We start from the raw sequence: 25,595 nt of genomic DNA, 5'->3' as shown, positions 1-25,595 counted from the left end.
CAGGGGGACCTCAGAGGTCTTTTCCAACCCAATTGAGTCTCTGATTTCTGTGATTTCTGTGATTTCTTTGATTCTGTGTCCCCCAGCAGCGGGGCCGCCCTGACCCAGCCCCCGCTGTCCCAGTGCAGCGGGCATCCCCGGGAGACGCCCGGCGGGTCCCTCCCGCCCCGGCAGGTCCTGCCGCCTCAGCAGCGGCATGTGGCGAGGGAGGGCTCGCCTGAGGGGCGACGGAAACCTGAGGGGTCACAGAGCCCTGAGGGGGGACAGAAGCCCAAGGGGTCCCAGCGGCCGCAGGCCAGAGCCGCCCCTCATACCCCCCGGCCCCGCCCCGACCGGAGCCACGCCCCCACCGGCCCCGCCCCCCGCCGGCCCCGCCCCCCACCGGCCCCGCCCCCGAGCGAGCTGAGTGCTCTGCGTAGTAGCCAATCAGAGCGAGGCATTACGAGGCCGCGAGCCAATGGGAAGCGAAGGGCGGGAGCGGCCCGGCGGAAGCGGCGGCGCTGAGGGAGCGCGGCGGGCGGAGCGGGCAGGTGAGGGTGGAGGGTTCGGGGAGGCCTCTGAGCGTTCTGTTCCCCCCGCCGGGTGGTGGTTCTGGCTCTTGTCTCTTCAGCACTGGCTTGGCGAGCCCCGCCGCGGGGTTTGGGCCTCCACAGAGCCCGGGTGTGGGCCCTGCCTGGTTTCTCTCGGAGGGCGCGGGCGGAAGAAGGGAGGCCGCACGAGGGGTGGCTGAGGTCACTTTCTCTGGTCATGCTGGAGAAGGGCAGACTGAGGGGTGACCTCACCGCGGGTTGCAACTTCCCCCTGGGCAGAGCCAGTGTGTGCGCTCTGTGCCCAGTGACAGGGCCCGAGGGAACGGCTGGAGCTGTGCAGGGAGGATTAGGTAGATAATAGGAAAAGGTTCTTCCCCCAGAAGGCAGTCGGGCACTGAACAGGTTCCCCAGGCTCTCCTTAGTCACAGCCCCAAGCCTGAAAGAGTTTAAGAAGCCTTAGGGACGCGCTCTCAGGCACAGGGAGGGGATTGTTGGGGTGTCCTGTGCAGGGAGTTGATCCTTGTGTCTCTCTTCCTGCTCGGAATATTCTGTAATTCTGGGGGGTTTCCCCACCAGGCCCCATCTAGGGAAGGGAGTCAGCCCTCTCCCTTTGGCTGCCCAGTTTGCAGGCTGTTTTTTCATGTTAGGGAAATGAGTGTTCTGTGTGCTTCTAGTGCAGTTAGTCTTGCTGTAAGTAAGCCTCAGTGAAAAGGCAACATGAATTTTCCAGGAGTTTCCTGTATTCTGCACACGGATTTATCTTTTCTGGCTCATTTTCTCACAGCCACCTCCCTGTATTTTGCCTTTGTTTATGTTTATATTACAACCTCATGACACAAATTGCTAACAGTTGTTTCTTGGGTCGTTCCCTAGGAATTTCAACTGGGCAGAAATGGGTGAACCTCAGCAAGTGAGTGCCCTTCCTCCGCCTCCCATGCAGTATATCAAAGAATATACTGATGAAAATATCCGTAAAGGCCTGGCTCCAAAGCCCCCTCCGCCTGTGAAGGACAGCTACATGATGTTTGGGAACCAGTTCCAGTGTGATGACCTGATCATTCGGCCCCTGGAGAGCCAGGGTATTGAACGGCTGCACCCCATGCAGTTTGATCACAAGAAGGAGTTGAGGAAACTGAACATGTCTATCCTGGTCAACTTCCTGGACCTCTTGGACATCTTGATAAGGAGCCCGGGGAGTATAAAGCGAGAGGAGAAACTGGAAGACTTGAAGCTGCTTTTTGTCCACGTGCATCACCTGATAAACGAGTACCGCCCTCACCAAGCCAGGGAGACACTGAGGGTGATGATGGAGGTGCAGAAACGCCAGCGCCTGGAGACGGCTGAGAGGTTCCAGAAGCACCTGGAGCGAGTGGTGGAGATGATCCACAACTGCCTGGCTTCCCTGCCTGATGATCTGCCCCATGCAGAGGGGGGACTGAGGGTCAACGTGGAGCCCATGGACGCTGAGGATGGCAGCAGCTGTGCTGGACAGAGCGAAAAGCAGAGGGAGCGTGCCGGTGGCAAGAGGGATCAGGTTTTGGACAAAGATGCAGCAATGTGCAGCATTATTGATGAAATGACATGAAGCAAACACTTGGTTTTGTTAATGCAGCACAGTGAGAGACAGAAGGACTTCTGAGGATACACGTTTTGTGTTTTGTTTTGCTGTTGTACAAGCAGACGAAGCATTTGTTGTGCACCTGTTGGAGGTTGTGATGGGCAGATGAAAATGTCTAATGTTTTGTAACCTGTGGTTTTTTGATAGAAATGAAAAAATCTAATTTTTGTTAAATGTATCGTGTGAGGTGGTAGGCACAGATTAAAGTTGGCTTTTCCTGTAATTTTCCTTTCATTTGTCACTCTCTGCTTGTTTTGGGTGTGCCATTCTATAATTCCATATGCTCTCAGTCCAGAAAAAAAATCCTACAGAAATGGTGCTCATTTCTTACACAAACAACACGCAGGAACTTGGAAAACAGGCACACAAGACATTCCTAATGGTCTGTGTTAGAGGTAAAAATCTAATGCAAGTGGTTTAGCTCTTGTCCTGTTGCTCTCACATCTTTTTATTGTGCTACCACGATGGTTTTCCTGGGATCCTGGCAGAGGCAGCCTGCCATCCCTTTACCATTTTTGCAGTGCAGTTTCAGGATCGTGCTGGATCAGAATTGTTCCTCCAGCAGCTCTCTGCAGTTTCCTGTTCCCTCAGAAACCACAGGAGCTGAGAAAAAGCCTTTTCTCAAGGAGTTCTGCTTCCAGCTGCTGCATGCAAAAATCACCCTTCATCCGTCTTTGATCCCATCATGACTTCTGTCCTACAAGTGTGTTGGCAGTTTGTCTCTCAGCTACATTAATCCCTTGGTTTTCCTGATTTTCACTTACAAAACCTGTCAGCTTGGTGCCTCTGTTCTCCTATAAGGCAGTCATGCAAGGCAAGGTTCCAATTCTAGCATCTTCCACTTACCATAAATAACTCCTTGATACTTAATTTCACCTGGATAAAACACTGTGAAGTAGTTTAGCTGCTTCAGCCAAGAACCTTTCTTAGCCCTTGATTGCATGTGCAGTTCTAGCCCAAACAATATAAAAGACAAGATATTCTTGAGGAGAGTGTGGTGATCCAGACACAGGGACATTGACCAGGGAACAGCATTTCTCAAATGCTGAATTTCAGCATTTTGTCAGAGTGAGCCTTGAGTCAGAGCCTCCACACTACTTATTCAAGTCTCCTCTCTATGCTGGATGTTTTATGTTATATTGCAAAAACCCAGGTGCATATGGAATTTTTAAATGTGAAAAAAGACTGGCGCTCCATTAGGCTCAACCGTGTAACAGGTTTCCAAAGCTACCAAATTATTGCTGCCAAAGAAAATTTGCCAGATGATGGTCCGAGTTGCTTCTAAGTATTAGAACCAGAAACTTATGATGAAAAGCTTGAATAGTTCATCCTACAAATCTGTTGTTTGGCCAAGCCCTTTCCACTTACCACAGTCTGCTACATGTTATGTAATTTTTTATACAAACACTGCTGTGACAAAAGCAGGTATGGGAAGCAGTCTGGGGCAGTGAATTGGTGATTGTCGTGTCAGCTCTGTGCTGCTGTCAAGTTTCACTTTCAGTCATCAAACAGATCTGGTGAAAAACGAGAAGCAGATTTGTGTGGTGCTGTGAAGTGTTGTCACCTCTCAGTCAGAGCCCTGCCAGCAGGAGCTCAGTGCGCTTGTGCCCTGCCCCAGCAGTGCTTGGCTGTGCTGCAGGACACGGCCCCACAGCCCAACCTTGAACAAAACAACCCAGATTGGACTGGGGGGTGCCCATAGCTGTGTCTGGAGATGATGTGCTAAGAAGGAAACACGCAAGTTCACAAAGAAGATAATTTTTTTTTTTAATGAAAAGGGCAAAAGGGAGCATTTTGTCACCTTCAGCCAGAATGTTGTCTCACATCTGCCTGAACTGGGCTCTCCTGGTGCTGTTCACAGGTAACCATGGGGGCAGAAACAACTGGATGGAGGTGGGTGGAGGTAACATGCATCAGGGGTTCTGAGGGTAGCAAAGAGAAATTTTATCTTGCAGCAGGAGGAGTGGCCACATCACAGAAGCTGTAGTTCTCACTGTTAAAATAGAACATCAGAGTGGCTCAATAGAGTTCTAATGGCCTTATCTCCTTTGGAAAAGAGAAACATGCCGAGGGTATGGTGGTTTTAATGATGCTGCTTCTTGGGCTGGCTGCTCATCTTAGTGGGCTTTTTTAGATGATGATTTGAGCAGAGAACGTTAAATGGTTTTAGAGAAGATGTAAAACAAGGACATTTCACTTTGGCAGGCTTTCTGAAGATGAATGCTTAGGTAGACAGGGAAAAGGTCAACTGTGGCTTCTGTTGTTTTTTAGCCATATGAAATATTGGGACAAATTGATAATTTTTCCTTTTTTTTTTTTTTTTTTTTTTAATCCTGAGGAGGCAATCCTAGATTGTTAAGGGCAACAGCAATGAAAACAACAGGTTGTGAAGTGATACTAATAAAGACAGACATTAATAACTTGGTGGTGAGATAAACTCAGTAGAAAGAAAAGGGATATTACAGATATTTCTTGTAGTTCTTTATAAAGGCTTTTTATGATGAGTTTCATTTCAAGCTTCCTTTTCCTATTAAATAAGATAAATTGGTTTTAGAGACTTGTTTCTAGTGTGTTATTGTGGTAACATCTCTGCATGCCAGTTTATTTTTAAATATAACAAATTACAAAAGTATCTGAGCTGGACTGGGCAAACAGCTTTTTTGCTGTTATGAATGAGCTACTACTGGGTGTTAGGGCTCACTGTCTTGACCTGAGTAGTGTGACACAGACTCCTGGAAACATGACAAATTTATGGGGAAGCAAACAAATTAGAAACTGCGCAAGACTTAGGACACAGAATAAGGTAGTGAAAAAAAAAAGAAGAGAGTATATATAATATTCCTCAGAAAAGCCCTGAAAATTTTCTTCTGATAAGAATGGGCAAAACCTGCCTTAAGGCAAGAGAAAAGGAAATTCATTCAGCAGTGATCATTCTGATGAAACCTGCAGTTTAGTCCATTGAAGGAGGGGAAGAATTTCGCACAGTGGTTTTGAGGAAAGTCAGTGTCTTACTGTTCGCCTGTGTGTATGGCTTGGGTTAAATGTACACTGAGGAAAAAGTTAAGAGCCAAGAGATTGCACCTGGCTCAAGAGAAGCCACAGAGTCTCTTCACCTCATTGCCTGCCTGCAGAGGCTGCAGAAAATGTTCTTTCTCTGAACGTGTCCCTGGCCTGATCATTATCCCTCACTGCACCAATCCTTCCAGGACACATCTATTTGTGCAAAATCTGATCCAGCAAAGCCTAGTGCCCTTTAAGAGATGGGCAGATTCAGGACATATGAGATGCACGAGAAGCTTCCACTTGCTCTGTGCTCAATAACTATTTGTCCTTTTGTCCACAGGCTCCACAGTCTCAGAATTAGTTGTGATAGGAGAGGTTGGTCAGGATGTCACTGTGCCCTGCCACTACAATGTCCAGAAGAGAAATGACATCACATCCATGTGCTGGGGTCGGGACAGGTGCCCCAATTCCAAGTGTTCCCGGCCCATTATCTGGACAGATGGCTGGAAGGTGACAGAGCAGCACAGCAGCAGGTACCAGCTGAAAGGGGACCTGCCGAGCGGGGACGTGTCCCTGACCATCGTAGATGCCAGGGAAGAAGACTCTGGGACCTATTGCTGCCGTGTGGAGATCCCAGGGTTGTTCAACGACCAGTTGATTAATCACAAGGTTGTGGTAAAGAAAGGTGAGTGCAGAGGAGTGCTCTTGTGAGTACCATCGTGGTGGATCTGCTCCTGGGTCTGGACTTCAAAGCTTGTAGTGGAAATTATTTCTGCAATCATCCATAAGATTGATCTTGAGGACCTTCCACATCCGCTGTTAGTGCAACCTCAATTAAGCTGCCTTTAACAATGTTGTTATCCCATTGCAGTCACTGCAATTAAAAAGACATGATGCTTTCATGGAGCATTCTTAGAGACACTGAAGAATTTAAAAGAAAGGGCAGCATAAAGTACTCATCCAAGGCTTCATTGCTGCACCTTTTTCATTGAAAGCTGTGTTTGATTTTCCCTGCTTGATTCTAGATTAAAGCCCAGGGATGCAAAATTGATATAGAGAAGCTTTTTATCAATTCTTCCTTTGAGTTTTAGTTTTTCCCTTGCTTGTGATACTCTATAGAACAAGTGGCTGACAAATGTGCTTTGCTGGCAAATTTTTATTATGGAAACACTGTCTCTTTCTCACTACACAAATGCCCAATAAGGTTAATTATGTGTTGATTTTGTTTCATTTTTTTAATATCAGCAAGAATGTCTACTGCAAGTCCTCACACTTACACCTCTGAACAGACCTCAGGTAACTTTTATCCGAGTGTTAAGAGCATATACAAGCCATATTGCAAATGGGGAATCTTAGGAAGGAAAAAAAAAGTAATGATAGATGATTAAAATGTCTTGGCTAAAATTAATTAAATGTTACCAAGGATCAGAACTTGGATTTAAATTCTGCTTGGTATTATACAGAGTCTAACAGAAGGAACATGTATATTTGGGAGGAAGCTGCTTCCAGGTGTGATACTTAAGTAGACGTTTTAGTGGTGCTGCAAGGTTTTCTTTTATTTGACTGTCGTTTTTGGTTTGTTGGGTTTTTTCTGTGGTATAAAATCTCACCTCATCTTCTAGAAATGCATCCCATGAATGGTAAAACACAACTTTTAGGAGTTGGGTGTACCCACTATTTAATCAGAACTGTTTTATTGGACTAGCTCAAAAGAGCATCGAATTAAGGCTCCTGCCTCCTGTAGCTGTCAGCAGCAGATGATTAAGGAGGATGGTAGAAAAATGGCATTAATTTTGTAATACAGTGCCAGATTATTCTTCCACCCTGCTGTAAAGGTGTGTCCCAGAGGCTGCCCATGGCCTCTGTGCACATTTAATAACGTGAGGTCCCTTACTGCAGGGGAAGAGAAAGTGCTCAGCTATTCCTCACTCGTCCTCTACATTCCCCTCACAAAAGGATAAACTTCTATCACAAACCCACTCAGCTGCATCTTTTCCAGTCTGAAAAGACAACTTTATTTTCCACTACATAAGAGAGACCTCGTGGTGTAGCTAATGGCTTATTCTCTGAATTCTGAAGAAAAAGAATCAGGGATGCCATTTGTATTTCTCCCTCTATCTTGGATGCTAAGCAACTCCAAAATAGTGTTACAACAGTTGCATTTCCTTTTTGGAAGGGGAAGTGAAAACTTTCTCAGACAGTTTCTATTCTAGTTGCAGTTAACATTGAGTGCAATCTTAGAACCCAGGCGTTTTCTTATTCCTGTGACCTCTTTCTTATCTGATGGTGGAACAGTGTTTGAAGTTTTCAGAATCCAAGGTAGTGTGTGCATGTTCACACTGAGGGAGATTGGAAAAGGCAGGTGGCCATGTGCCTGTGATTTAGAAATACTCTAGAATCTCCAGTGGAAGCTGATGATCCTGTCTTCTTCCAAATAAAGCTTCTGGGATAAGGGTAACAATTTAAAACATAAAAGTAACCAGCTGGGGTTGGCACAGAGTGAACAGGAGATTTTGTGTTCAGGTTTTTATGTCATCTGACAACACAAAGAGAAACTTGAGACTGATGATAAATAAGACAGAAATTTGTAGCTTTTAATTTTAAATGTTGCAAACAGCTGTGCTCTGGGAAATTACCTCAAAATGTGCTGCAGGTCCTCATGCAAATATATCACATTTTGTTCAGTCTGTTTACTGTATAGCTGCCTGGGGCTTTGAAAGTATCACCTGATTTCAGTGACTCTGCATCATGTGCTGCTTCAAGGCCCTGAGCTAATCTTCATCAGTTTTCAACTGATAACCTAAGTTTGCTTTATACATCATTTTTTTGCTTCAAGCCCAGGTTGGATGGGACATTGAGAAACCTGGTCTAGTGGAAGGGGATTGCAATGATATGGGCTTTAAGATCCCTTTTAACCCAATCTCTTTTAAGATCCTTCGGCCACTGCTTCTTGGCTCCAGAACTGACTGGTAACTCCTTCCCAGTGTTGAGATAACAGCAAGAGCCAGGTATTTCTAAGGAGGAGTTCAAAGCTCTGAGAAGAGCAGCAGAAACTTCAATACTCAGAGTTTTGTGCTGCCCTCTGAAGGCACCAACCCTCTTATGATATGCAGAGCCCAGACTGCTGATACACACAGAAGTTCAGGGTCCCACGTCAGCTGTACAAATTTTTCTCTGTCAAGGCAGAACAGTTCTCTGTGCCAAGTGATGTGTTTGTCTTGCCTTTGCTCAGCCCCTGGCAACACCAGTGAATCCTCTTCTACTGTCACAAGGACCTGGCCATCGGTTTCTGCTTCAGAAGCTCCTCAGACTGTAAGCATCAACCTTGCTGTTGCACACCTAGACAGAGTGGATGGACTTGAGAGGTTACTGGGTCATCCCTACAGGTCACTTCCACTCCTTTTGTCTGATTGCAACAGAACATTGTTTTGTAGTCTGTGTGTTTAGTGGTTATAAGGAGTGCTTATGTGCTCATTATTAGAGGGGGGGAGGAAAAACCCCCTGCTTAGCATGCACAAAGTACTTCCTTCTAGAGGAGGAAGAGCTTTGGCAATATCTGGATTTCCTTTCAGGCCTCCACTCCCTGCTCAGACCCCTCAGACTGCTTGGACGTGGCTGCAAGCCTGCAGGTATGGCAGGACGTGGTCAGGAGTGGAACTTGGGCCACCTGAGAGCACAGGGGTGCCCTGCACTCCCCGTGCAGTGGGGGTCAGACAGACAGCTCTGTGTGTGCTGCTGAGTTCTGCAGCACAGCTGGGAGGGTATGACATGATGAGACATCATTAAAAAAAATCACCAAATATTATTAAACCTGAATAAATGGGATTTGTCATAACTTCAGGTCTTCTGAAAATCTCAAAGACTGTTTAGCAGCACGGTTCACACAATTGTTGCAGAGATTCTGCTTGAAACTGGGCCTGTTTCTCAAATTAGGCTTTTGGTCTCAGGTGTGCCTTTCCTGCAGAGTTGCAAAACACACAGAAGGCCTTTGGGTGTTGCATGGGCTTCTTGCTATCAGTCCACTAATGCTCCTTGGCTTGTGTTTCACAGAACACATCTGTGTCACTTCCCAGACAGCAGCACCCAGAACATGGGCTGTACGTTGGGATTGGCTCATGTGCAGCTCTTCTGCTCATCCTGATTTTGGCTCTGTTCCTCACCAAACGTAAGTGCTTTCCAGAGGCACTTCCTCAAGGATTGCTCAGGTTTGGCCAGTCACAACTGTGGCCACATCTCCCACTCCAGGGCAGGGAGCTGAGGTCCCTGGAGGCCCCTGTGCTGTGGCTGCTCACAGTGGGAATTTCCTATCCTGAAAACATTTGAAGTTCCCTTATTTAATTTCTTACTCTTGAATTTATCTTTGAACCCACACTTTACTTCTAATGGTTTAAACAAAATTATTTGTTTTAATTTTTTTTCTTTATTTTCATTCTGGGTGGTCCTTAGAATATTTTTACAGCACGAAGAAGATGGGTGGTTTTGCAGGGTAAGTTTTCTGTTCCTGCTTTTGCTAATAGGACAAATGAGGTTGTAGAAAAGAAATGTTGGTGTGCTGACCATTCCACCACATACTTTGGCTTTCTTTTTAACCTCAAGTTAAAAAAAAAAAATATTTTTAAAAGAAACTAATAACTGCTGCTACTTTCTGTTACTTAATTAGCAAAAGTAAGTGTCACTGTCAAATCATAGCATTAGGGAGCTTTCTAACCTCAGGTGTGAATTGTCTCATTAGTGGAAAGATGATTCATTATCAGTCATGATCACATGTTAAAGCATATTTTTACATTTTCTGGTGAGCTGGTTGATCTGTTTCTCTGTGGTTTTATTGTCTGTTTTTGGTTTAACACCATGGTTTTTTACTCTTTCGTGCAGCTTTGTTACATTTCGAAGACCACAAGGTGTGGGGAGCCACAGTGTCCTGGAAGATGAGAATCATGCAGAGGAAAATGTTTATATCGTGCACTAAGGACTGGATGCATTGCTGCCTTTGTCACAGCTGGGATGTTAAATAGTTTGCAAAATGTTGGCTGCTCCTTCTGCTCAGCAGCTGAATGTGACTGCATTACTGAAGCATTATTCACACCTTAATAATAAAACAAATAAAAGCTACAATTTTGATTAAAATATTTATCAGCCTGTTCCAGAGACAGTAATCAAAACTGGCATTGGTGGAACTTTCCATTTCCTAAGGAAAGTTATGATTATATTTATTTTCTGCTTCAAATTCTCGCTTCCTTGTTTAAAAAAAAAAAAAAAAAAAAAAAAAAAAGAGGAAGTGCCAGAAGGGCACAATTGTGTTCATTGTGGATTCTATCTGCCACCTTCCACAGAGCCTGTGCCATCAGAGGGCAGAAGCAATCTCAGAGCTGTGTGACAAAGATGCCACATGGCCAATCTTGGTGGTATTAGTAATTTAACACACACTTAGTTGTATTTTCACTGAAATCAGGTCTGGCCTGTTCTGGTAACAATGCAGTCGACAATGCCTGTCCACCTGGAATTAAATCTGGAGGAGCTATGGCTGTTCACCCCCAGGGGATGTCCTCCAATAGCATCAGTACATCAATGGACAGAACAGTCACAACTCGTGTGCAGAGAATTATGACTAAGTGTGAGGTTTTTTTGGCAAAGTACATCACTATTTTTCTGTGGCTTTCTCCTTGGGCGTATCTTTACCCTGAGAAGCCCTTGGGGTGGAAAGTCTCACTTCCAAGTCTCTAAAAAATCTGAAGAACCTTCCCCCCTTCCTTTGTAAAGTTAATGAGATTAATTTCTTAGCTTGCAGAGAAATCATGGACATTGCACAAAAATTTGGCCAGAAGTTGGCCTTGCCTTCACACTTCTCTAGATATTAAACAACTCTTAATTCCTAAGAATGTTGAATGTGTTTGATGGATTTTACCTCATAAATGGGAAATACCTGTGGGCAAGTGCCTTTCCTCTATTGCTCCTCAGTTAGTGATGTGCCCCAGCTCTTATTCTCTGCAAAGCTAAACTCTGGTTTACTTTAAGTAGATAAATAAATGGAGTCAGTCTTGTGACTATGAATTGCTGAGCAAAAGACACAACACACCCAAATCATCTTTAAGTGGAAGAATAATTGTCCCCAAATGTTTTTAAAAACACATTTTAAACAGAGGTTGGGAAAAGAGCAGAAAAGCAGCACAGGCAGGAGAGACACCAACTCTTACCAAATATTGGTCAAATCATTTCCCCTGACGCTCATCCTAAGCAGCAGTGTGGAATTACCCAACACAGACACTGCTGCCACAGGAAAAACTCACAGATGAACCACAAACTTTCTACCAGTGAGTTAATTTTAGACTCCAAAAAGATTTCAACAATGCAATGAGTCATAAAGGCACAATAATAAAGTCAGTAAGGATTTATGGTAATAGCTGAGGCACTTGAGGCTACGATCTGGTTGTGCTTTAGGGGGAGCTGGGGTCAGTGGAGAAATTGCCCCTTCTTGTCCCAGCTGGTGGAGATGGGAGGGCTTGAGCTGTCTGGAGAGGGCAGTGTTTTCCCCAGGGGGCTCACAAGGTCTGGCTCAGGTGAGGTATTGAAGATGAGTGTTTTTGTACAGACTCACACAGGAGGAAAAGGCTCATCCTGCTCAGGAAGGAAGAAATGGAAAGCAAATTGGGCCAGGTGACTCGTGAGGTTCTTTGTATTTTCACATGTGCTCTGTGTTCTCCTGGGCTCTATGTTGTAGCAGGCTGAAAAGGCTGAAAACTGAAGGTGAATTCATGCCTGACTGAAGAGTGGGAGCACAGATATTGGCTGATCACTGATCCCAGGGCCAGGAAAACTGATGGACAAAACCAGCTCTGCCATTTTCTTCACATCATGTGAAGCTATGTGTAAGAAGGTACTGAAACCAGAAAGGACCTGCTGGTGTCAGACTGTATTTTTGCATTTGACTATTAATAACAATTACTAACTAACTCCAAATCTCTGCCCCTGCTGCAGATATTGCATTCTTTCTTCCTGGCTGAGCATGTTGCTGCTGCAAGGCTCCAGCCCATGACTGGAACTGGAGGAAGTCTGATCTGGTCTCTGAACTGGCTCTCAGGAAACATCCTCAGCAATTTCTGCTTTCCACAATTTTATGTCATCAGTCTCTACTGGGGTCAGAGTTAGACCTGTGGGATCTCCAAAATCATCTGATTTCAACTGTTCATGCTCTTAGGGAGTTCGTGGACCGTCCTTAAGACTCCTAATCATGAAAGATGCTTGTCTGTAAGGATTTTTTGAATTAATGTTACAGACTAATCCAGACTAATTCTTGCATCAACAAGTTTTTCATGTAAAATAAAGTTCTAGAGTATCTGATAACCAAAATCTTGCATCAAGAAAAATCTTTCTGCTCTATAACTGCTTGCTAAACAGACTTGGCAAAGGTTGTGTGGAGCAAGAACATTGCCTTGGGCATGCAGTGTAACACACATGACATAGGCAGAAGCTCCCTGGGCTTTTCGTTACCTGCACTTGTGTCAGTGGATCTTGGAACAGGCATTTCAAAATAAGCCTTAGAGACAAGCACGTGGCACTTGGAACCCATTCAGCCATCAGGAGATTGTCTGGCAGCACACTGAGCTAATGAGGCTGATGTACTGAAAACTCTCTTTTTTGAGACACCTCTGCCTTTTCTGCCTGCAAGAAGGCATTAGGCAGCAGTAAAGACGCAGAAAGTGACCCATGTGTTTGTGGTTCTTCCCAGCACACTTGGATTTTGGATGGCCTTTTTCAATGCATTCTGCTGCTGTTGGCCCAGCCTTGCTATAAAAACAAAGCTGATAGGATGCCGTGCTCATTCTGTGCCTTTCCTGGTTGCCTGTGACACTGTCCAGTCCTGTCAGGACAAGCTTCATGGAAATTTGTAGCTGAATAATGACCCAAGTTTTCCCCCAGGTGAGACTGAGCTGCTCTCTGCACTGGCATCAGCTGAGCATCAGCTCATAGCCACTGCTGGGTGGGGAGTAATGGGAGAAACTATGGTCGTTGCAGGGAAAAAGTCTCCAGGATATTGGATGCCTCAGTTTCATTAGTTCTGTTCACAGAGTAGCTGGGGCTGTGCCATTGTATGAACTGTACCTGATAGAATATAGCAAATTAGGTATTTTTCTCATTGCCTTTACTGCTAAGATTTTATTTGCTTTTTTCAATGCTAGCAAGCAGAAGGGTGATATTTTCATGGGCTTGACTATCATGATAAACCCAAAATCTCATTACTAAAAGTGTAATGTCTGGTTAAAAGCCCATCATTTTATCTTTTGAACTTGGAATTGCACTCCAGTTTGCACTGTGCTACATTTATTTGCACAGAATTTTGTCTATCTGCAATTCTTCATTCCTGACCTTACTGCCCTGAATTACTTTTGCTTTATTACTCAGCTTTTCCAGAGCAGAACTTCCAGACAACTTATTTGTCAATTGGTCAGAAAGAAATAAAACAGCCAGAAGCAGTGAAATATATTTCTTGAAGATGATGTTGCATTTCTTTAGGAAGGATGTGGTTTTGGCAACAAAACATTTGCAACAACTTCCTCCAAGGCTGTTTTTGCAAACAGAAAATACAGAGCTGGGGAAAGAGAGGGGTCTTCAAGCAGAAGGCAGAATCACGGGAAATGAGGGATTAAGCAAATGTAAATGAAGACAAAGTCTGAGGGGAGACTACACCAAATGCTTAGAGTTGTAAAAGCACAGAGTTTGTTCTTGCCACTCAGCACCCTGGAACGGAACTGAGCCTTAAGAGTTACAGGGAATGGCAAAGCAAATAAAATATTGAAATTTTTGGTTATAGTACCGTGCTGAGTGTCTTGGACGAGGAAAGGTGAAAAGGACAGCCTATTCCAGGGTTTACTGCCCTCTCACTAAATACTTCCCAATGTCCAGTGCAAACCCCGCTGGTGAGCTGAGAATCATCCCCATGTGTCCTGTGACTACCAGGGAGGAGAGATCAGCACTTCCCTGTCCATGTCCCCTCCTCAGGAAGCTGCAGAGAGCTCTGAGCTCCTCTCATCCTCCTTTTCTCCAGTCCTGGAGTCCTCAGCTGCTCCTAACAGGACGTTCATTCCAGCCTCTGCCACCTGCTCAGTTGGCCTTGTCTGGGCACGTTCAAGGACCTGAATGTCCTTAAATTTTGTGTCCCAGATCTGCACACAGAGCTCCAACTGGGGCTGCACCAGCGCTGAGCACAGTGGGAGAGCCCTACTTTGGCCAGTTCCTATCCGGAAGCGTAGGAAAGAAACACTTGCAGCATGTAAAATCTGGAAATGGAGAAATGAGACTTCAGTGGGACTCACTCAGCGCTTCTGGAAAGGATAAGGTCTGGTTTTCTCTTCTTCCACTTGCTGTCCTGGTGTCTCCGTCAGCCAGAATGTCCCATTTTGTGCTGTTTCACTGGATGATGATACAGATCTTTATAGGTGAGTCTTCACCTGCTTTTTGTGTGTTTGTTCAGGAAACTAACTTTTTTTTTTTTTCAAATGAAAACCAGCAACACTTGTTTTGTGAAAACAAAACAGTGAAAAGGATCATAATTGTATACAGAACTTCAAAAATGTTCTTAATTTATTGAGTTAATACTGCTTGAGGTTTGTGGTTTTTTCACTCAAACTTTGTGTAGTTTTCTCTGTGTTAGTTCCCTTGTTCTCTTCCCTTGCAGAGCTCCTGAAGGATGAGAATGGCTTTTTGTTACCTGCTCTTTAACTCAGCTCCATGCTGAGAGTGTGTTGTCTTGAGGTTCAATAGCCACTTAAATGCTTCTTTTCTGATTATCAGTAATATCCTGGGCAATCTCATCAGTAAAGAAGCTTCAGTAAGGAAAAAAAAAAGGAAAAAAAAAAAAGGATTGATAGGGCAAAGATACCAAATATCTTCTGCAAAGTAAGAAAATTATTCCAGGAATAGATTAAGGAGAAAAAATATTTTATCAAATGTGTATCTTTGCTGGAGGATGAATGTTTTTGTCCATCCAATGACTGGTTTGTGGGAGAGAAGACAACTACAAGAGCACCTATTGGAATTACTGCTTAGTGCCAGGTGCCCCTGAGGGTGGGTTTGAGAGAGACTGTACATAAATGTGAGTATACCTGTATGATCCAACCGCTTATGAATGCTCCTTTCTATTTTGGATGGGATATTAAACATCTGGAGTCCATTTCTCTCTCACTGATGAAGAACTTAGCGTGGCAAACCTCACAGACTTCAGTGGGAACATCCAGGCAGAGCCTTGGGTCAAATCTGGAAGGTCAGTGCCATGGAGAAGGGCAGGATTCCCCTCACAGTAGGAGCAGGATCTCAGGAAGCTCTCAATTTCAAAGACATGTTTGTTCCCTCCTATTTACTACTTCCTTTGGAAAATGAGGCTGTAGAAGAGGCTGCACCTGAGAAGTAAGTTATTTATTTCTTGCAGAGGTTCGTGCTGTTGAATCCAGGCTGCTGCAGTATTGAAGCTCTCCTCACCAGCCTGCAGTGCAGGCAGATGTTGGCAACATGAGCTTCACAGAAATTAAAGAGGATTTGAAACTGCAAAACCTGTAACTTTCTAGCAGGAGTACTAGAGGGAAACTGCACGAAAGACACTCTGATGCTTGTGTCTTTCCTCTTCTTTTAAATGATTTACTTATTTATTTACCAAGTTCAGGGCTCTGCTTCTTTCAAGGAGAATAGTAGGCAAATTTTCATTTGTTAAAGGATTGCTTAACAAGGCTGCTTTTCTGCAGTGCAAATCTGGGCTGAAATAGCAGAAGGTGAGCCCATTTCCCCTCACGAAGCAGTGGTCTGAATTCTAGCAACAGTTTGAGCTGGTTTTGCACACATCTTTGTTGGACCGTCTTGAAAATATGTGTTAACCTGCTCAAGACTAACCCCTTGCTCCCACAGAAATACTTTCAAGGTCAACTGCATGCCTTGTCCTGTCCTCATAGAGAGAGGCTGTTTTCTCTGTTTTGCTGTTTCAAGGCAAATGAACCTTCCCTTTCCAGGGGCCAAAGCCACCATCTCACAAAGCCTTATCCTATACTTAGGAATTCAGTTTCTGGCAAATCCTGCCTTCATTTCAGTGCAGAAGCTCCTGTCCTTCAGGCTGTATTGCCCGGTTTTTTGTCTGCCTCTATTCTTTCAGCATTGGGAGCTGTGGAAACCTGAATGGGTTGGCTTCTCTTGCCAGTGGGATAAGCAATAAAGCGTCTGAAATGTCATCCCAATAACAAGGCACGAGGCAGCCTGCCACAGATTAAAGCCTCACCTAGGGGATAGTCCATTAAAGAGGAAACAAAAGAGACATGGACACAGTTGGAAGCATCTGTTTGCTCTCTGGGAGTCATGCCAAAAAGGAAAGGCATTCAAACAGCTGGCAAAATAGAAATGTTTGGCAAACCAGGGCCAAAGCTGGTGATATTAGCAGCAGCAGCAGCAAGGCCTCTTTGGGGTGAGGAAGCTGGCCATGAGACGTCGGATCTGCAGGATTGGAGCACAGGTCTGGTTGTTCCCCAGGTCCCTCAGTTCCTGCCCCACAGTGTGTAAATGATAACATGGGGACAAAAGAAAGGTAGGAGGGCTGACACAGAGCAGGTGAATGTGAACCAGGAAAGATTTGTTCCTGTCTGGGAACCTTTTTTGCGCAGTGACTTCTGTGAAGTAGAAATCTCTTTTAAGGCAATCTGGGAAAGTCATAAACAGTTAAGAGGGAATAATACATAGCAAAGATTCAGACCAGATGCCAAGATAGGCATTGACTGTAAACACCAACTAAAGCTGGTCACTAAAAGTAAGAGGACAAGGAAAGTGTGTACGTGCTCTTTTTAACATCAGCATGACACCAACAACTAAGACTCCTGTGTAGACAGAGTTCCACAAGGTAAGTGGGATTAGTTGGCAGGGCTTGCTCAGTGCACTTTCTGAGAACAGGTTCCTACAGACAGATCCCTCTGCTCTGCCAGCTCAATTAGACCCTAATTTCACACATGAATAGGTATTTTGGACCCCACACTGACAGTCACTGAGACTGTCAGTGAAAGGCAACTGTGACAGCATTTCCTTTTCGAAGGAGGTGATGGTGGGCTGAGAAAACCGGGTGCCTTTCACAACAGGGTTCTTTCAAACAGCCTCCTAGGAGAGGAGATGGGACGGGAGCAGAGCTTTCAAATTCCATTTGCAGAGGTCCCGCCTGTGCCCGGGCTGTCAGCGACAGAGCCCAGCTTTGCTCACCACATGTCTGATGTATTTTATGAGCCTCCCTCCAGCAGCTGGCCAGGACCAGAGCAGGGAGCAAAGCAAAACTGAGAGCTGTCGTCTGTAGTGCCTCGGGGCATGAGTTGTCACAGGCTACAGGAGAAGTCTTGGGGCCCTGTGACCCTGATTTTCAGCCTTCTGATGTGTTTTCATTCTTGGACTGGAGCTTTCTCACACACCTAACATAAATAAAGACTGATATTTTGTAAATACGCATTCCTTCCAGGGGGACTGACAAATTGATGGAGTTCCAAGTTGACCACTGGGGTCAGAGAGGTGTTCCACCAGTCCCTGAACAATTTCCAAACCCTATATAAACCCTAAATCATAATAAACTTTCTCTTTCTCTCCTCACTTCTCAACTTGATGGGTGGGCGTCCTTCCTTTCGTGCGCTCTTGCGACAGGGCCCAGCGGCTGTGGCCTGCCTGCAGGCCCGAGTGTTTCTTCCCACCTCGTTCACTCACTGCAGGCAGAGTCACCCTCTGCCAGAGGCTGACAGCACTCACCTCTCCTGATTCCCCCTGACAGCACACACGGCGTCTCAAGATGTTGTTCGAGGGACAGTGGGACAGCCTGTGACGCTGCCCTGCTCCTACCGCGTGACGCGGCGCACGGGCGTCTCCGACGTGTGCTGGGGCAGAGGCCGCTGCCCAAATTCCAAGTGCAGCAGCAAAATTTTGCACACCACCGGCAGCAAGGTGACATACGCGGTGTCTCAGAGGTACGACCTGCGTGGCGACGTGTCCTATGGGGACGTGTCCCTGACCATCAGAGCGGCCAAAGCGGAGGATGAGGGGCTGTACTGCTGCCGTGTGGAGATCCCCGGCCCGTTCAATGACATCAAGAGGAACATTCGGCTGAAGCTGGCCAGAGGTGGGTCTGGGGACCTTGGGGACACGGCCAGCAGGGAGAAATCACTCCCTGGATGGTGAAAAATTGGGGTCTATGTGTGCCTTTTTTGGTTTGTTTTGGCCAAAGATGTTTTTCTCAAATTACATTTTTTCAAGGGAGATCTGCGACCAGTTGCCAATTCGAGTCACATTTAATGTGCACTTAGATTAAAAAGAACCCTAATTTTATCCTTTTTTAACCTTTCAAATGAATATTTCATTTCTCATTGTGTAGCTATTCTTGACTTTTTAAAAGATGATGGAATTAGAAAGGGATTTATAATTTAAAGAGCCCTTGGAATGAAATTCAGTTTTTCATTTGAGGCTCACCCTAACACTGAAAAGACTTTTCATGTCAGAAGGACACACATTAGATTATCCACCCTTAAGGGTTCTTCCTTCCCCTTAAGGGTGGGTCTTCAACACCCACATATTTGGAAATTTTGTCTCAGAGTCTTGTAGGGCTTCTTCCCTTTCCTATTATTTTTCTGAACTGCAGGATAAAGGTCTTGCACAAGAAAAAAAAGAGATGATATCCACCCTCCACAAAGCAGAAAGACTTTTTTTTATGGCTTTTACAGGGCACAATTGGCACACACAGCACATCTGTTTGTTTTAAGCAATACAACAGGAGAGAGGGTGAAAAACGCTGCAATTTCTCGTCTGCCCCTAGGGTGAGGGCAACAGTCCATGAAAAAAGAACCAGTTGCAAAGATTAGCAAGAAGATTGTAGCTGAAAAACCGAGGTGTTTTATTTGTTGTATTTTATGAGGACATTGAAAAGCAAAATAACAAAATTGTCAAGCTTTGGGGTTTTGCCAGACAAGGTCCTGGGCCTTTCATTTCTACAGGAGGGTCAAGGAAGGGGTGTTTGAGACTGGTAAAAAAAAAGCAAATCTATAAATCTGTGAAGTTCTCTGATGGGTCGTACTTTCAGTTAATTAAAATAGCTTTCTGAATATAACTTTCCCAGTTTCATTTTCAGTATTTAGCAGCCAGATAATTTTTATTCATTTCTGCATTGGCTTTCCTCGGGGTTCATTGTGAGTACTCTGACATGGCTTTTCCCTTGGCTGTGTTTTTTCCACGCAGCCCCTCCAGTGACCACAACCACTACCATTACCACGAGAAAAGCTCCTGTTTTCTCCGAACGTTTTCCAGAAACTTTTGCTCCTCAAGCAACCTCTGATCTCCAGCCAACAAGAGAGACTGAAGTCCTGCTGACAACCAGCACCCTTCCACTAGAAACCACAGCCCCTGAGTCCCCAGCAGTAACTACAGGAGAGATCTCTGCTCCCCCAACAACTGCTGTGACAGAAAACAATATTTTTCCTGTAACTATGGTGGAGACGAGTGCTCCCCCAGATTTTCCAACTACTTCCCAAGCAGCTGATGTGATGACTGAAGATTTCACATTCTGCTCCACGCTCCCTGGAAGTCCAGAGGGTAACCAGCACCAATCCTTTCCTTTTTCTGTGCAGCAGACATGATCTGTGTTAGCCTGTCTGGCATCATAGAGACGCTCCCAATACTTCTATTTATATCTGGGGAGTTTGCTCTGAGATGCCTGTGGGTGTGTTTCAGGGGGTTTAGGCAAACACAGGTCAGAGGTTGTAGATGATGCTAAATTGGGGTGAACAGCCAAGGCAGCAGAGGGTCAGGCTTCCTGTAGAGGAGCTTTAACATGGAGAAATAATATGACAGAAACCTCAGGAAGTAAAACAGAAATAAATGTGAAACCCAGTACCTGAGGTGGAGTAAGAAAAATTCACTTAACTGTGCACTAATTTTTTTTCTTGATTTGGGAAAGACAATTGAAATTGCCTGGTGAAAACCTTAGTTTAGAGTATGTCGTACTTGAGAAATAGTGAGAATTCAAATCATGTTTAAAATTGAATATTTATGTTCTCATCTTATGTGAAGGCTGCTGCTATTAGTGATCAGAGTGACCTGTTATCAAACCATGTGTAGGCTACTACTTTATCCACATTACTGACTTTATTTCCCCAGTTTGATGTCTGCGCAGATTTGAGAGCCATGTGGAGACCCTTCTAATTAGTGATCTTTATAAGCATGACTTTTTTACTTTGTCTCAGGGACTACTGAATTCCCAGGTACATTTCCAGCTTCAGTGACTACTGAAATCCCAGGTACACTTCCAGCTGCAGAGGAAACCACCATCTCTGACATGATGAAAGAGATGTCAGTCATGGGTGAGTAGGATAACATAGGGTCAGAAGTTGCTTGCTCAGAGAAATTAAAAAGGTGGCATAACCAAAACTGTTGAGCATTTTTAAGAGTGCACCAAGCACGGACTGATAGTTATTCATTGCACCTGGCAGTATTCAGGGTCCACACAGGAATTGATTGAAATCAGAATAGAACAACAGCTGAGAAAACATGTTTTTTTATACCTCCAAAGGAAGTTGATTTTGAATAACTCATGACTGATAGGTATCTCGGGTCTGAGAGAAGTCAAAACCTGAACTTTTCAACATCACTGGATTCTCAGATATCTGATTGGTCATCACTATGTTCATTGAGATTTCCATTTTAAATCTTGCCCAAGTGTTGTGCCCTCAACAGAGAACCTAATGCTAGAATTCAAGGATGACAGGTTGTATTTGGCCTCTTAGTTCCAGTAAGAGCCAAGAATCTCTTAATTTTTAAACCCATAGGATTTTGGTTTTTGCAGGTCTTCTTTTGAAAGGCCTAAAGACTTACAGCAGAAAGAGTGTTCCTTAGTGCCCCTGGAGAGGGCTCACAGAAGAGACTAAACTGGTCTCCTGAACATTTGTGAGGTTTTTCACTCCAGTCTCAGTTGCACCCTTCTGGGGTGATGCATAATGCCTGTGTTTCGTCATTGTACATAAGAAGTTTTACAAAGGGTCTTAGCTCCAGGATTCCTGGGGTAACTTGAGTAGTGACAGTGAGGTGGAAAGAGCCACCACAGAAGCAGTAACACCAGCAGACGCGCCCTGTTGGTGTGAGTCACTCCCACCTGTACAAAACCTTGTGTCAAACTGTCACAAGGTGTGAAAATGCTGCAGCACAACTGGCTGCTGTCTGGTGAGAGCCACAAGTCCAGTTCTTGCCTCAGTCTCCTTTCACTCTGTGAAATAATGCACTAAATGCACCCAGCTCAGGCTTGCTGTAAGGTAAGGGAAGGCTGATTTGTTGCTGAACATTGTACTGATGTTAGAACACCAGGAGAGAAACCCAGGGTTAAGAGCCCTCCATCTCCAAGAACAATTTTTGGCAGATAGGTTGGGTTGCCTAGGGTGGATGGCTCCTGCTGACCAGGCTCTGATTTAATTTCTCTTCTCTCTTCACTTACTTTCCCCCAGCTACAACCTGCCAGCACCAGCCATACTTCAAACCCCAAAAACATCCTTGCTCTTCCAAGTATCAATGTGATTCTTGAACCAGCAATAGTTGGTCCCATAAACTGGGCTGTACATGATGCCATAAAATTTAACTTTGACTTGCTGGACCTGCATTGTCACTGTTACATCTGCATTTCTTGTGGATTTGGGATAGCTCTGAAGTACAAACCTCTGAGAGAGGGGGTGTCATAAAACAGGTATATGACAAAATGCAATGTTCACACATCCCTGGGATTTTTAGTACTTCTTAGGGTTTTATTACCTGTATTTGTTTAGCTGTAGTGCTTATTAGCCATCATGTCTTTTCTACTCCTGTACAAATTTCTACTTACACTGGCATGAGCTACTCATGGCCTGTCTGTGTCTTTGATAAAATACAGGCATGTGGGATGTGGAGACACATCAACACAGCTTTCACAGGGGGCTGGTCAGAACTGAGATATTTGGGGCAGATTAGGTTATTCATGGGATAACATACTCTGAAAAGTTAAAAAAAAAAAAAAAGAAAAATAGCATTAAATTGATGGCATTAATTTTTTTCCTAATGGGATTATATATTGGAGAGACACTATTTACAAGAATATGTAATGAAGAAGAAGGGGGAATGGCTTCAAAATGACTGATGGTAAGTTTAGATTGGATATTAGGAAAAAATTCTTCCTTGTGAGGGTGCTGAGGCCGTGGTACAGGTTGTCCAGAGAAGCTGTGGTTGTTCCCCATCCCTGGAAGTGTCCAAGGACAGGTTGGATGGAACTTGGAGCAACCTGAGATAGTGAAGGTACCCCTAGGTCTTCCTCTTTATTGATGAAGGCTGTTTCCCACAGCTTCCCCACCTACCATTTGTGGTGGAAACTGATCCTTCTCTTTTGGTTTTCCAAGGGTCTCATTCCCTGAGAGTTCATTACTCCTTGACTGAAGCAGTTACAGCCACTCCAGCCCTCACTCCTTCATGTGACTGTGCCAGTAATAATTTCAATCTCTTTCATTTTCAGAGGTTTCAGCAAATTCAGATGGCAATGCTGGGAAATATGAAGATAGAGGAGATAAGGTAAAACCTCCTGTAAGTTTCAAGAGTGTTTGAGTAGCAGCCAGGACAGCAGGACATGCTAGTGATTTTCTGTGTATTCATACTGCAGGGACAGCTTTTGCAAACAGTGGCTTGAACTTTTATTTAATAGCTCAGGAACCACCTGCTCCTCTTTTCAGTAGATAGAGCCAAAGCCTGAGCATTCCATCTGACTTGGACACTTCAGACAAAACTGATCCCCTGGCATCCCTGTGAGAGAGGGGAGGTAACATCCTTGAGGTGTGACCAGGCAAAAGGCAAGTTAGGAGGGTGTTACACCTCCCCCTGTCTCTAAGAGAAGGATGGGAGTGACTGAGCTCCCTCTTCTGCTTTGGACACCTTATTGAGAAGTCTATGTTAAATAGAATGAATCTGGTTTCAGTATTTCAGAATCAGGTTTATTAAGTACTGAACAGGTAAATCATGTTGTTTATCATGATCAACTCAATGTGTCGTCTCGACACTTTGTACAGGCAAGCTCAGAACAACATTGCAAACTGCAGCCCAGTGCTCTGAGCACCAGTGCAGCCCCTCCTGTGCAAATAGCTCTGAAGAAGTGTGCTCCCAAAGCCTTTTCAGCTTCTCTCTTCTCCCCTCCAGTTTCCCAGCTTTGCCATTCTCATTGCCTGTGTCATAGTGGGGTCCATCCTTTTCATCCTGATGATCTCATTGGTTTGGAAACGTGAGTATCCTTAAGCTAAATGATTCTATTCCTGGTCTGATGCACATGTCCTCCTGAGTCCCTGGCTGTTCTGGGAACTCTGCCACGCTCCTGCTGCCAGTGCTGTGTTCATTCTGTGGAAGATGCTGTCCTTACTCCAGGACTGTGGCACCATCAGGGGGCCAGGGAGGATGGGTTGCTGGAGATGCAGCAGGAGGCAGCCCGTATAAGGAATATGTTCTCTCACTTGCTTCAGGGCTCATCCTGTTGGCTCTCTCTTTATACTTAAGTGGCCCCACAGTTTCCTGGAAATGCTCCCAAAAGACACTGAAATCAGTAACTGAAATCAGGATTGGATCTTTTCTTTCCTGCCTAGCCTACAGAAATTTTGCAGCTTGCTGACATTGCTTTTGAGCTGGTTTGACAGATACATTAGAATTATAGATTTCGTTTTGCCATTGTAACATTAATATTATTTTGCTTCCAGGTAAACACGCCAAGAAGTTTATACCAAAAAGGTAATCCATTTTGTAATTTCCTATTAAAAGTTCCAGTGTAATTTTTCTATGAGACAGGAAGGTATTGGCCACTGATTGTAATGGCTGCAGTATTGGCTTGTGGTGCTGATTACCAAAGTTGTATTAGGAGGAGACTTCAGGTAGCTTCAGAAATTTAATAGTGGTTCCTGGATGCTGCTTCCCTGTAGGAATGAACAGAAACCCAGAGCAATGGAGAAATTAAGCAAATGTTACTGCAGTGTAGTGACTGCAGCTTAAGGAAGTTCTTCATCTGCTTTTATTTTTGATTGAGTACCAGGGCATGATACCTTGTGCAAATGTGATTGTTAAGTTCATATCTTCTGGCTTATCTTGAAAAAAAAAAATTCTGTGGACAAACCACAAGGTAGTCCAGTGAAGCATCACCCCCTTTCCAAAGACTAATAATTGTTCAATGGTTGCTGGTCCTTCACTACTTGCTCTACCTGGGAGACAGGGACTGGGGAGAGACTCTTTTCTGAATCCCATGGTGGTTACAGCTGCTGTTACAGGGTTTAAACAACCCTTTCCTATCCATGAGAACAATGCAAGCTAGGTAAATACCTCCCTGGTGTAAAAAGCAGGAGTTACTTCATTGCAGTCATTGGATTCAGTAGCTTCAGGTTTCCATTTCCATGGGAATTTGCTGATTTTACAAATAAAAAAGAATGCTCTGAAGCAGCAATGTCCTTTTGCCCCATCCGTGGTGATCTGTGCTTCTCACTACAGTGTTGGACCACCAGAAGAGACTGACAAAGTTTTCAGTGGTGCTGAAGGAGAAAACAACATTTTTTCCCTGTGAAGAGCTCCTACATCATCTGCAGATGCCATGGGAAATGAAAAGGGCCTGTTCCACACTGCACTGAGAGATACTTGTGGGCCCTCAAAATATCAGCGGGTATAAAACAAAGGCCAAAGCTTCAATTATGAAAATTTAAAATCTTTGTGCAAACTTTCCCACGTCACCCTTAAAACACATTGCATAAAGAAGCTTATTTGAGAAGGGGCTTCATGCATTATTCATGGATGCTTCTGGCATCTGCCTTCTTACTAACACCATGTTGCACAACTGAATCTGTTTTTCTCCATTTTTACTAATGCCCTTCCTTGAATACAGCTTGCACTGTGAGGAACAGAAGAGATCACATGGAAGGCTGCCTATCTTCAAATTGCATAAAGAAAGAAAAGGAATCATAAAATACAGTTTTTAAGGCTTTTATGTAATCACCAGAAAAATTAAGCAACAAGAATGCCGTGAGTTGAAATCAAAAATGCAGATTACTTAAGGGGTATCACTACTGCCTGTGATTCAGCATGTTTGAATAACCCTTGGAGAATATGTTAATAAACTTTGTAATTTGTCGCTGGCAATTGGATTTTTTATGCCACATCCTAAGGCATTTCAATAGGAGTTGGTTATTTCCCAGGTGTGGAAATGACTGGTGTGCTGTCTCAGCTCTCCAAAGAAAGACTGCAGCATTTCCAGAGGTGGGAAAACACCCAGAAGACCAACCTGGAGGGAAATTTCACTACCCTTCCCCCTCAAACCCCCCTACCACTTATTTCTAAATCTGTTCAGGAAGAGGGGCTGTCCATGGAGGCTGGGGGCTCATCGATGGGATACACTGCAGAGTTTTGTGTAATTCCCTGGGGTCCTCACCCAT

At 44.5% G+C, this 25,595-nt stretch overlaps 3 protein-coding genes across 8 annotated transcripts; all 3 read left to right on the top strand.

Annotated features, from left to right (window-relative positions):
* Nucleotides 1–459: 459 nt before the first annotated feature.
* Nucleotides 460–2,371, top strand: MED7 (mediator complex subunit 7). 3 transcript variants are annotated; one of them, XM_066196950.1, is made up of 2 exons: nucleotides 460–530; nucleotides 1,404–2,371. In XM_066196950.1, exon 2 carries the CDS (start codon nucleotides 1,423–1,425, stop codon nucleotides 2,113–2,115), a length of 693 nt encoding a protein of 230 aa, XP_066053047.1. In that variant the 5' UTR covers nucleotides 460–530; nucleotides 1,404–1,422; the 3' UTR covers nucleotides 2,116–2,371. The 3 variants fall into 3 exon arrangements, with proteins under 3 accessions (XP_066053047.1, XP_066053049.1, XP_066053048.1); XM_066196952.1 differs by lacking the exon at nucleotides 460–530 and adding an exon at nucleotides 545–660; XM_066196951.1 differs by lacking the exon at nucleotides 460–530 and adding an exon at nucleotides 860–880.
* Nucleotides 2,372–3,703: 1,332 nt separating this feature from the next.
* On the top strand, nucleotides 3,704–11,420 carry LOC136297322 (hepatitis A virus cellular receptor 1 homolog). Of its 3 annotated transcripts, XM_066197147.1 has the most exons (8): nucleotides 3,704–4,009; nucleotides 5,492–5,836; nucleotides 6,397–6,447; nucleotides 8,384–8,463; nucleotides 8,724–8,780; nucleotides 9,202–9,316; nucleotides 9,598–9,637; nucleotides 10,024–11,420. In XM_066197147.1, exons 1-8 carry the CDS (start codon nucleotides 3,919–3,921, stop codon nucleotides 10,115–10,117), a joined length of 873 nt encoding a protein of 290 aa, XP_066053244.1. In that variant the 5' UTR covers nucleotides 3,704–3,918; the 3' UTR covers nucleotides 10,118–11,420. The 3 variants fall into 3 exon arrangements, with proteins under 3 accessions (XP_066053244.1, XP_066053243.1, XP_066053245.1); XM_066197146.1 differs by lacking the exon at nucleotides 9,598–9,637; XM_066197148.1 differs by lacking the exon at nucleotides 6,397–6,447 and having other exon boundaries at nucleotides 10,024–11,419.
* A 3,010-nt stretch (nucleotides 11,421–14,430) lies between these two features.
* LOC136297321 (T-cell immunoglobulin and mucin domain-containing protein 4-like) lies at nucleotides 14,431–25,302 on the top strand. 2 transcript variants are annotated; one of them, XM_066197144.1, is made up of 8 exons: nucleotides 14,431–14,582; nucleotides 17,921–18,265; nucleotides 19,375–19,728; nucleotides 20,379–20,495; nucleotides 22,661–22,728; nucleotides 23,335–23,416; nucleotides 23,883–23,913; nucleotides 24,661–25,302. In XM_066197144.1, the coding sequence occupies exons 1-8, from the start codon at nucleotides 14,438–14,440 to the stop codon at nucleotides 24,731–24,733; spliced, it is 1,215 nt and encodes a 404-aa protein (XP_066053241.1). In that variant the 5' UTR covers nucleotides 14,431–14,437; the 3' UTR covers nucleotides 24,734–25,302. The 2 variants fall into 2 exon arrangements, with proteins under 2 accessions (XP_066053241.1, XP_066053242.1); XM_066197145.1 differs by having other exon boundaries at nucleotides 14,433–14,582; nucleotides 22,661–22,716.
* The last annotated feature ends 293 nt before the right edge of the window (nucleotides 25,303–25,595 follow it).

Source organism: Chamaea fasciata, unplaced genomic scaffold, assembly GCF_029207755.1.
Source record: "Chamaea fasciata isolate MVZ Bird 193981 ecotype frontalis unplaced genomic scaffold, bChaFas1.0.hap1 SCAF_15, whole genome shotgun sequence".
Lineage (NCBI taxonomy): Eukaryota > Metazoa > Chordata > Aves > Passeriformes > Sylviidae > Chamaea > Chamaea fasciata.
The sequence above is the reverse complement of the archived record's forward strand: the minus strand, read 5'-3'. Positions and strand labels throughout refer to the sequence as shown.